This window comes from Durio zibethinus, chromosome 12 (assembly GCF_047325235.1).
Source record: "Durio zibethinus cultivar Kanyao isolate XHJ-2024 chromosome 12, ASM4732523v1, whole genome shotgun sequence".
In the NCBI taxonomy this organism is placed as follows: domain Eukaryota; kingdom Viridiplantae; phylum Streptophyta; class Magnoliopsida; order Malvales; family Malvaceae; genus Durio; species Durio zibethinus.
The window spans coordinates 24,542,847-24,555,394 of record NC_143173.1 but is presented as its reverse complement, the minus strand read 5'-3'; the positions used below and the strand labels follow the sequence as shown (position 1 = coordinate 24,555,394).

General features: G+C 29.0%; 1 protein-coding gene across 1 annotated transcript; it reads right to left on the bottom strand.

Moving 5' to 3' along the window:
• Positions 1–459: 459 nt before the first annotated feature.
• LOC111296622 (tetrahydroanabasine acetyltransferase-like) lies at positions 460–2,250 on the bottom strand. Its single transcript, XM_022891018.2, has one exon. The coding sequence runs from the start codon at positions 2,072–2,074 to the stop codon at positions 656–658; it is 1,419 nt and encodes a 472-aa protein (XP_022746753.2). The 5' UTR covers positions 2,075–2,250; the 3' UTR covers positions 460–655.
• Positions 2,251–12,548: the final 10,298 nt, after the last annotated feature.

The window sequence follows — 12,548 nt, the reverse complement described above, 5'->3', positions numbered from 1 at the left end:
TATTAATTAATTAAATTTATAATTTAATTTAATTAATTCATATATTTAATTTTAAAAAATAATGTTAAGTACGTATAGAGATTAATTTTTTTTTTCTATTTTCAGATTATCAAATTGCAGTCTTTTTTATAACGAAAAAAATTAATTTGATAATATTTGATGAATTAGAGTGAGCTAATTTATTTTTTCTTTTTTCTTCTTGAAATTTCGAAAGGGAAGATGACACTTGGTGAGTGATAATTTTGCGTCATTGTTTTGTAACGTAACTCCGACGACAAAGGAAAAAAAATCAAGCTAAAGCTAAGCCTAAATTTCAACGAAAAAGAATCAGGAAAAAGAAATTATAGGAGATAGAAAGCTTGTCAATTACTGTCTTTGAACTTGTCGATACAAGCATGACAAAGCCCACTCACAAGATTACTTGAATAATTTGGATAAGATCAAAGTTTTTCTAAACACTAGTAATTAATTTATTATTCTTTCCATTAATCAAATCGATTCACAATAATTTAAAATACACTGAAATGTGATACAATAAGAAGACACTATTATTCTTGGCTTAATGATTAAACAGTTTTAAAATATATATATAAGGCGCGAGTTTGAACCCCACCATTTTCATCTCTATCCTTTATTCAATAAAAAAAAAAAAAAATCAAGCGCCAGCAACGCCGTCATCATGGTTGAGTGCATCCATTTCTTCCCTGAACATGGCAATGGCAGCCTTGGGTAGGGAAACTAACATTCTAACACCACCTTTCATTGACTGATCTAGTTTGCAAGGAGGCAATATGAGAACCAAATCCACGTATCCGAATATGTCCCATGGAAGTGGTGTCAAGTTTACAGCACCTTTCCATCCAAAATCTACATCCTCTAATAGTCCCAACTGTCTCCAGTCTGTTATTACCATGTTTGCACCACTGGCTGTTTCAAACTTCATATTCAATTCTCTCAACTTCTCGTTAATGCTTAACAATTTCCAGATATAATCATTAGTAGACGCAAGCTTTTTGCTCTCTTTGATTTGTTTCACAGCTTTTGTGAGTGATCCTTCATTGAGCTCCCTCCCATTTATTGCTGTACTTGCAGACGTAAAGGCATTCCCGTAATATCCTTCAGGCAGTGGTGGATTGAGAGTGCGTCTTATCCCTACAGCCATGCTCAACACTGTATTTCCATCAGAATTCAATTTTAAAGCTCTAAATCTTGCTCTCCAGGTATAGGCTGCTAGGACCTCAAGACTTGTTACACTTTCTTTCAGAAATTCATCCTTACTTTCTTTCATCAAAGTCTTTTTTAGTCTTTTTATACTCTCCCCGGTTACATAAAAGCACTGGTGGACTATGTCAGTGGTTGGCAGATACGGTGAAGTTGCTAAGGAGTCGTTATCCACCATAAACTGAGGGATTTCTTGGATTGGTTTTGCTACCAATAACTGCCTCTCCCACACAGGTTTAACTGAGGGCTCACTCTTTCCGCTTGCAAACTCAGCCAAGGCTCGAAAGAATTGAGATGCACCAAAGCCATCACAAACTGAGTGTGATAAGCTTAATGCAATTGTGAATCCTCCACATAAGAATTTCGTCACCTGCAAGACTAGAGGGTAATAACCATCGTCAGATTCGGATGGAAACTCAAAGGCAAATTGTTTAGCAGTTACAACGTCTATGCCATCTAAGTAATTCAAAGTAGAGAGATGGCAGTTGGCAGATGCTACTAAGAAAGGAACGCCATCAGCATTGCAGGTAATTCGTAGTTTTCCATCAGTCTGCCTCTTCAGCTTCCCTGCTAGTGGATAGTAATAAAACAACACCTTGGAGAGAGCTTCCTCAATTATGCAAGCTGGGTCTTTTAGCTCCTTTTGTTTCGGTTTAACTTCATCAGGACTGTCTCCGCTACAGAAATCGTCATTTGCTAGATACATAAAAACCGAATGGCAAATAAGCTCAAGGGTGCGATCATTGTCGATGGTGGAGAGAGACAGAACTTCTGAGGGTGTTGGCTTGAAGGGTTTAACAAGAACAACATCTTTCTTATCAACTGAGAATGAGATGCTATTGTTGGTTGCCATTTTCAGAGATATTGGAGTTAGGAGAATCTAAGGCGAGGCTTATAAGTAATGGAAGTGCTCCATTTTATAGAAATTTTCATCATGATCTTATCCATCCAATACAATGTGATCATCATTACCAGGTCCCAACCCACTATGAAATTTCCGAGAATGACATTGATAGGATCTCACTAAATTGGGTTGGTGGCAAAAAATCATGAATGTAACCTGACAAGAAAATTTTTATTCAATATATAGTATGAGAAAATATTATATATATATATATATATATATATATATGTATCTTGTTTATATACAAAATACATATATTTTTAAATAAAAAAAATTCATACAATATTATAATAGTATTGTAAATTTAAATATTATTTTAATTAACATATCATAATTTCTAATATTATGTTTGAATTACTTTGTTGCTCGTGTTCTGCACGGGTTATCTTTTACATAATTTTATATAAAAATATTATTTTTAATGCAAATATAAAATTTACATGTACATATATCCAAATGATATTTAAGAAACTAATACTTATAAAATATATGTTAAACCAAAGATTTATTATATATGTTTGCAGAAAAAAAGAACTAAAAATTTACTGTATATGTGTGAAAAAGAAAGAATAAAAAATTTATTATATATGCATGAATTTTGAGTTGAAAACCCAATGTAAGTTCAAATAATTTCAAATTGGTTCAATTATGCATTAAATCACAAACACACACACACACACACACACACACATATATATATATATATATATATATATAAAGAATAAACCTGTAAATAAAAATAAGTGAAGAGTATTCTCTCTCCATACTCATTACAAATGAAATACTTAATAATCAAATAAAAAATGATGAGAAAAGTAGTTTTTTAATAATTTTTATTGACAAAAGAATAATGAATTCATTAAAGAGACAAAAACAAGTAAGTGCCAAATATTAATAATAAATCAAAAATATCAAAAAATATATAAAGATAAAGTCAAATCATTCAAAGAGGTCTATAAAAAAAATTAACCATCATTCGCATTCTTTTCTTAACATTATAAATATGAAAACCGTGCAACTATAAAATTGAAAAGAAAAAATTAATTGTCAATTAATTTTTATAATAAAATATTCAAAAACAATAAATCAAAACTGAAATAAAAAAAAATCATAATTAAGATTAATCTAATAATTCTAACTTGAATAATAATTCTAACTTGAATAATCACGAAAAATATATTTACAAAAATATAATACCAAATAAAAATAAAAGAACATGTCACAAAAAAACAATAATACTCATAAAGTTGTAATCTTACAACATCCCTTTAGAACTTATTAGAAAATGTAAAAAATTAATATAAAATATTAAAAAAATTGTACCATTATTTAAGCAATGTATCAAGAGAAAAAAAGAGTAGATACGAATAAAACTTTTTGACAAAGATTGTTGTATGTGTCAAATTTATCATATCACTATTATATATGTAGACAATATATATATATATATATATATTTATATATGTGAATCTCAAGGATTGAGCTATCAACCAATTATGTGTTATTATGAAAAATTTTCGTCTTCCTTAATTACATATTATTATAGAGTTTAAATTTTAAATACATAATTTGACCTATCAATTTTTTATTTTTTTTTGTAATCAAACATTCAAAATTAAGGTGACGTAACCATAAAAAATTTTAGAGAATTCAAAACAAAATTAAAGCTATTGAATGGCTAGTAAGAGTTTTAGTGTAATAAAAAAAAAAGGAAAGAAATATTCATACTTAAAGTTAAAAAAAAAAACTAAAATTAAAGCCTTTGAATAGTTAACAATATTTTTTGGATAATAATTGAAAAAATGTTAAAGATTAAATTAGTTTGTAATTTTAATTTTGAAATTTAAATTGTTGATTATGATAAAAATACATGACATCATTTAGCACAATTCATGTACAAAAAATTACACTACATACATAGACTTACTTTGTTTTTTTTTCAAGTTAATATGTTGAAGTTATCATATATATATATTAAATTGTTTTAACAAATTAATATGTTTATATAATCATAAATAACAAATAACAAATATGCAAAATTTTTATAATTAATTAGCGTTCTATTTAAATTTTGATTTTTTTGAATTAATGATCAAATTAATTATAGCTAATTTATAGGAGGTAAGAATATTGATATTTAAATATAATTAATTTAGTTATAATAAATTATTTTAAAATTAGTTATATAATGAAATTTATTAATTATATAATACATGATATTTACCTATAATATTCCACATGTAAAAAATATAGTTTATCCATATATACATATATATATATATAAGATTTTTTTATGTTAAAGGTTTTAATTTTTATATATTTATATAAGATATATAAATTATATAATATTATATTAACAATGAAGTTGATGTATCAGCACCCGATGACTTTTTAATTCTTAGAAAAGCAAACCAAGTAATTTTTGGAAAGCAGCAAAACCGCATTAAGAACCTGGGAATGTTGAAATGACTTCTATATATAAAGAAAGAAGATAACCATCATCATCAGGGTCCATTACTAATCTTTAGATTGAGAAAAAAGTAATAATGAAAACAGAAAGCGAAACCAAGCATAAAATTTCAATGCCGATTTAATACATCAAGAAAATGAGGGAATGTATTAAATCGGCAAGGGATTGGTTAAGAAGAAAATTTTATGAATAAGGGAAAATCAATAATTCTTTTTACTTTAAGGTTTCATTTGGATGGATTATGATATTGATTTTAATGAGATTAAAATAAATAAAAATTATTATAATTATGATTAAAAAAAATTTTAATAAAAAATTTATATTAAATAAATTTTATTAAAATTAATATTTAAATTTAATTAAAGATACGATGAATTTTGATATAGTAAAATATCATACTATTACCAAATTCTTAAATTCTTTTGTACAATACTTTTATCTTTGATCATTTGAACAAGCCCTTCAGTCCATTGTATTGATTTGGGTCCTGCAACAGTCAGCTTAAAATCTTTTATTATTATTATTATATTAAAATTTTAAAGTTTTTTAGGCTGACATTGATTAGCCAATAACAGCGGACCTTTTTTAGTGGAGTTTGGCAAGCAGAGGCAGGAAATATTGCATATCCTACGATAACAGTATATGATTTAGGTTTCTATAGAAAACCATTGATCATCTAATTAATTGACATCTTACCTTTAGGATAAATTATAGGAATATTGTTTAGTTTATGAAGTGAAATACCATTAAGAAGCTCCCCATAACCCCATATTTTATTTAACAGTCTACTCATCGGTTGTTGATCGAATTGATCAGATTGTTCATCACATTAATTCTTTTAATGGCTAAAAGGCAAACAGTAAAAGCATATTCTTGCAGGATAAGAACAACTGCCAGAACACAAGGGGATGAATGAAGTAATCATGACCTATCCTTAGTAGTTATACACTATACCGACAATCGAATGTGAATGAAAAGAAGAAACGGATCTTAAGATGTTTGATTTAATGGTTAAATAAATTTTAAAGAAGATATAAAATTAAGGTTCGGTCCCAATCATTCTCTCTCCTCTATTAATTAAGACTATGCCCCCCTTGAAATAAAAAAAAAAGAAAAAAGGAACGGACCATTTCTTAAGGGAAATTATTGATGATGAAGATATAAACGGGCAACTTGATGCCAGCAAGCCAAGCATTAAGCAAACATCAGTTGACAATTACTATATTATAAGAATTATCTGCTGCATGTCATCATCTGGTTTATTATGACGCACATTTATGAACGGAGACCCACAAACAAAAGTTTTCAAGTTTTGTATTTATATGTATATGAAGCCAAAAAGACAAAGAAAAACCAGAAATTTGATTTGTTTCATAACAGAGGTCTTGAACATGGCTGTAAGACATAGAGTCCAGAAACAAACTTCTAAAATAAACCATACTAATTAAGGGAGATTGCTGAGATTCTATAATGAGGAGCATGGTTTAATTTCTATGAATAAACATTTAGTTTGCCACTGTTTACTATGCTTTATATAATTAGGTTGGCTATTTATGTAATGTTAGTTTAAAAATAATAAATACATGTAATAATATTAATAATATAATAATATATAAATAAAATATGCATTATATTTATAATTAATTATATACGTAATATATTATATATCTAAAAATCTAATATTCTATTTTCTCGTACTTTGTGGAAGGGTTGACATACAAGCATTTGATTTGATTTATTTTTTTGAGCCCTCATGAATTGTATTTTTGTAATAATAGGGATAGAATTTCTTCAATTTTAATCAACTATGTGTATTGTGTATTTTTTTTAATAATATATCTGTAAATATCAGTTAATTCTTTATTAACACCGTTCTAAACATAATTGATACATTTATGTTGTGATGGTTTTGAGATCGTCAGACGTAAAAGAATTTTAAAATTAAAGTAAATAAGAGAGTGATCATCAATCTTTGTTAAGATATGATTGGTCATCAAAAATTTTATTTTTTTAATAAAACTATAGAAACAAGTTTAAAATTTATCAAAAAGATAAATTTTGATTTACAAAAAATCAAGTTAGGCTCGGGAGTCGGTTACGTGTGGAGAAGCATTAGCACTCCCACAACGCCCATAAATTGGTACCATTTAATTATACGTTATTTTCGGTATTGGATAAAAATGGTTTTGACTTGAAATTTAATAGTAATTTTCTTCATTTGAAAAAATAAAATTTTGCTAAACTTTTTCTTTAAGAATATCGAGAAAATCTTGAAGTTAAAGAATTATTTTAAAATTCTTTAATATCTAGGTAGAATTTAAAATAACTCTTTTCACTTAATATTTAACACGATAATCCTTAAAATGAAATAACAATCTTTATAGAAGATAAATGTTAATGACTTTCCAACATCTAGGTAGAATACTAAGAATTATTTCTTTCGAAATGTTATTTTTATTTTATTTTATAATATCACAAAAAAAAATTTTTAAAAGTATTATTCTTTTTTTATTATAAAATATTTTATCATAAAATAGTAAATAAAAATTAAAGAGAGAATAATGTAGATAATTATCGATGATAATACGTTAACGTATGTATGCTAATGAATGTCAAGTAAAATGAAATGCAATTTAAAAGTTAGATTCTTAAGTATAATGAGACCACCCCAACTCTCCAACATCTAGGCAGAGCTTAGGTGCGACTGTTTATATTTAAGATCCCAATTTACTATTATTTTTTTTACTTATTCATCTTATTATTAATGCGAATTAAAAAATCGTGTGAAAAGACTTAACGAGGTAAAATTTTTTAAATACCCAATCATCTAGACAACATTTGGGAATAAATAACTTCAAATGAGATTTTCACACGCGTCCTTAGGATTTTCAGGATGTTTTGAGTAAGGGCTTGAGTAGAGGTTTTAAAGATTAAGGTTTCAAGATTTTGAAGATTCAGATTTTAAGGGTTTGGATTTAAGTTTTGAAGGTTTTAGGGTTTGGTTTTAAGGTTTAGAGAGTCTTAAGGCTTGGATTTTAGGGTATGGAAGGTTTAGGGTTTTGATTTTAGAATTTGAAGATTTTAGGGTTTTGGTTTTAAAATTTGAGGTTTGGGGTTTTGATTTAAGTATTTGGATTTTAGGGGTTTGGATTTAAGGGATTTTGGATTTTTAGGGGTTTCGGATTATAGGATTTTGGATTTTAGGATTTTAGATTTTAGGAGTTTTAGAAACTCAGGATTTTAAAAATTAAGAATTAGTGTTTAAGGTTTCGTTTTTAAGAAAATGTGAATATATCTAAAAATCTCTAACATCTAAGCAGATTTTCGAACCAAGTTCGATTTTTTTATGATTTTTGAAAACTAATTAAAAATTTCTTATATATATTTTTTATGAAAATTTATTAATAATAATTCTTCAACATCTAGGTAGAATTATTTTTTTAAAAAAATAATTTTTTATTCCTTACAACATCTAGGCAGAAAAAATAATTATTATTATTCTATTATTATTTTTATTACCTTAAGCGTTTTTAATATATAGTTTTAATTATTATCTTACTTATTTTCATTTTTATTATTATTAAAACAATTAAAAATTTATCTTAACAAATTTAAGAACTTATCATGCATAAATATATAAAAATACCTAAAATAACAAAAATAATAATATATATAAAAAATTAGAAAATTAAAAAAAAAAAATTTTACTTGAACTGGATCGGTCAACGGTCCGATCAACGCTGGTCTAGATCAGTCTGACCGATTCGACAATTCAATCAACGGTTCGGGCGATCCAACGGTTCGGGCGATCCAATGGTTCAGATCGATTCAACAGGTTTACTGGCGGTTCGTTCAAGCCGACTGAATGGTGGCTGAGGCAATTGGCGGGTCAATTTACCCGGATCTCGGGTCGGGTTCGATCCACGCGCAAATTCTCTTATGCTTGAAACGGCGTCGTTTTGGTCATATGCTCAAAACGACATCGTTTTGCTTTTATGTTTTTTTTATAAAAGTTAGCCTTTTTTTTAGTCCATTTTTTTGTTTCTGAGAAAAAAAAGGAAAAAAAGAGCTCTAGGAAAAGGTCCGACGCTCTCGTCGTCCGATTACCGGAGTACCGTGCTGAATGCCTCCTGGTCTACTGTCGGGGGTGGTCGTCGATGGTCAAAAACTTCAAAACTGACCAAAGGGTTTCGTTCAACCTCTTGAGCTCAGATCTGGTGCTCCTTTCACCGAAAGTGGCCTTGATTCACGTAGATCGGGTTTTTAAGTTTTCAGTATTATTTTTTTTCTCTTTTTTTTTTTGAAAACTAACTGATACCTTTCTTTCTTGGTGCAGGTGACTTGGCGTTGGGTTCCTCCCTGCGGGGAAGACTGTGTTTTATTTTTTTTTATTTTATTTTCGTATATCTGTTTGGTTATTTTGGGGGTTGTTTGATTTTTTTTCTTTTGAGAGGTTGTTGGTAAGGGTGCGTGTTTTTTTGGTATTCTGGTGAAGGGATCTCTGAGAGTTTCAACCAGATCTGAAAGGAGGGAGATCGAATGTTTTATATGGTTGAAAATGATGATAGTGTGTGCTGATGGAGTGAAAGGACTGGATGAGAGGGTGGTATGATGGCTGGGGTAGTGGCAGGGCATGGGTGGCTTGGCAAGGCATGGGTGGCTTGGCAAGGCGTGGGTGGCCAGCGGTGCCGTGCACGGCACCCGCTGGCACCAGCCCTTTCCATTTTGTTTTTTCTGTTTGGATTTTTTATTTGTCTTCTTTCTTTTATTTTTTTAAAATTATGATTAAACCAAAATTATTATTATTATTATTTTAAAAAAATTATTATTATTAAAAAATATAGACTCAGACAAAATCTAGTGTCTACAACTGCCCCTCTTTGTACATTACTGATAATCAGGAATAGGGTAAAGATAAAGACAACGATTTTTTTCGAAAGCAAATCATGGATTTTTTAAAAGTTTTTCTTTCTTTTTTTTTAACCACAAGTCAAATGATAAAGAAAACGATTGGGACGACACCGCCAGTCGAAACGTAAACAAAAATAATCGGGATAACACCGTAAGTAAAAAAATTATGCCCGAAAGTCTTAAAAATCATGCCCAGAGGTCTTACAAATTTGACTGAGACAACATCGTAAGTCAAAAAATATGGAATTGATTGGGACAACATCGCGAATCAAAATTATGCCCAGAGGTCTAAGAAATCATGCTAGGAGGTCTTATAGAATCGACTGGATAACATCGCAAGTCAAAATTAAAGAATCGATCGAGATAACACCGCCAATCGAAATTATGTCCAGAGGTTTTATAGAAATCATGCACAAAAGTTTTACAGAATTGACTGGGACAATACCGCAAGTCAAGAATAATGAATCGATCGAGATAACACCGCGAATCAAATTTATGCTCGAAAGTTTTACAAAAATCATGCTCGGAGATTTTACAGAATTGACTGGGATAACACTGTAAGTTGAGAATAATGAATCGATCGGGATAACATCGCGAATCGAATTTATGTTCGGAGGTCTTAAAAATCAAGATCTTTAAATGCTCACATCAATCAGAGGCAATAGAACTTAGAAAATTTTAAAAATTTTTGAAAATGGCTTTTCCCCAATCAGAGTTAATGAATGCAATCAATGATACAAATGTCTATCTTGTTCAAATGACGCAAATGAAAATGTTGATATAAATACAAATCTTAATGCAAATGCAAGAATGTGAATGCTTGATGCAACTATATTTGACAATGACAATATTTTTTTCATGTAAATGCTCCTACAAATATCTTTTCTTAGAATGCGGATGTCATGGTGCAAATGCGAATTTTCTTATAGTACGAATGCAAATATCTTGTGCAAGTGTAAATGCAAGTGATACAAATGTGAATGTCTTTCTTGTGGTATAGATGTAAGTGATGCAAATACAAATATCCTTTTCATGATGCACAGATGAGCGATGCAAATTTGAATATCCTTTTTTTTTTATAGGTCAAATGTCTTTCTCATGATACAAGTAATGCAAATGCAAGATCTTTCAAAAGGTTTTGCATCAAGAATTTTTTTATTCTAGATAGAACCTTGAAACTCTAAAACTTCTTTTGGGGCTAAATAAACTGGGCTTAAATTTTATTGAAGGTAAGCTAAACTTGGCTTAAAACCTCATTTGAGACCAGATAAACTGGGCTTAAAGCTTCATTGATGGCCAAAAAGCTTCATTGATGACCAGATAAACTGGGCTTAAATGTCATTGATGGTCAGATAAACTAAGCTTAAATTTTATTGATGGTCAGATAAACTGGGCTTAAATGTCATTGATAGCCAGATAACTAGGCATAAAGTTTCATTGATGGCCAGATAAACTAGGCTTAAAACTTCATTTGAGGCCTGATAAACTGGGCTTAAAGCTTCATTGATGACCATATAAACTGGGCTTAAAGCTTCATTAATGGCCAGATAAACTGGGCTTAAATTTTATTATTATTTTTTTTTAGAATTTGGCGATCCTTATCAAAAATGAAAAAGGTAAGGATTTTCTTTCCAAATAGATGTAATAGTTCTATAGATAGCGATGTTTATTCAAAAGGTTCTAACCCTTGAAGGGAGTGAAAGAGGCATGCAAGCTCACAAATGAAACATAAGCTTTTCTCAAAGTATGAATTCTTTGAAAATCAAACATATTCAAATTTTTCTTAGTCTCCAAATGCAACATTTTGATATATGTTAAGATCAGTTGTAAGGGCTTGAGATTTTAAAGGGTTATTTGGGAATAATCAACCCATCTCAGACTTCTATGGCTTTGATATTTTAGATCTTTCAAAAAGATTTCGCTTTACTTTTGTTTAGCATCCACCATACTTAGCATCAGAGTGACCTTTCAGGGTTGGCTCTAGACTGCCCTTTCAAGGGTTTTCACCCTAGAATCATTTTAATTTCTATTTTTCTCTCTTTTTTTTGATTTGATTTTTTTTTACACACCATGCATTTGAAAATTCAAATCTAAGCCAAAAGAGGAAAAAAATTTTTTGAAAAGGTTTAACAGTTCAAACAGGAAATTAGGTAATAAAAGAGAAACTTAAAAGATTCATGTTCATTTTTTTAAGAGAAACTCTTCAAGTTTAAGCTTTCATACCTGATCTAATATGGACTTTTCAAATGTTGTAATGTAGGTTAAGGTTCATGGTTACCAAAGAAAAGGATAGAAAGGCTCAAAATAAGTATTTAAAGGTATTTAAAACTAATGATCATTTTTCATTGGAAGAATACACTCTAAGGTATATTCTATTTTATGCTTTCTACCCATTCATTTATTTCTTTTTTTCTTCATTTCCTTTCATTTTTCTTTTTTTTAACATCATTTCACTAAGCAGATTCAAAACTTTTATGAATTTTTATATTGGGTTTTTACCCCTATCACATGAGATTTCATTAGACATTCTCATTCTTAACCTTCAAACGCCTTTTTTTTTTTTTTGACCTCCAATGTGAAAGGTGATCTTTAGTCAGGGTTTGTTTTAAAAGAATTCAATTAAGCTCAAAAGGGTAACAAAAGATAAATTTTTATTTTTGTTAAAGGATAATGAAATATAACCATTTGTCATTTTAAGCATAAACACTTAAATTGAAGACTACTCTTTAGGAAAATGAACTTGGAAAAAAGGTTTTTATCTTAAAAATTTTTTTTGGTTTTTCTTTTGTTTTTTTTTTTTTGTCTTTTTTTTTTTTTCAAAACTTTGATTTTGTCAGGACCTTTTTTGGATTTGCTCAAAAAAAAATTTTAAGTGCATGATGTCATAACCAATTTTTTTGCTCTTTTTTTGTTTGTTTTTTTTATGCCCCCATAGCTCACACCTAGATTCATTTTACCATTAACACGTTTCATGAAAGACGCCCCATTTTAGCAAACCACCCATGATAAAAGTAATTACAAGAGAAGGGTCATATGAAATGG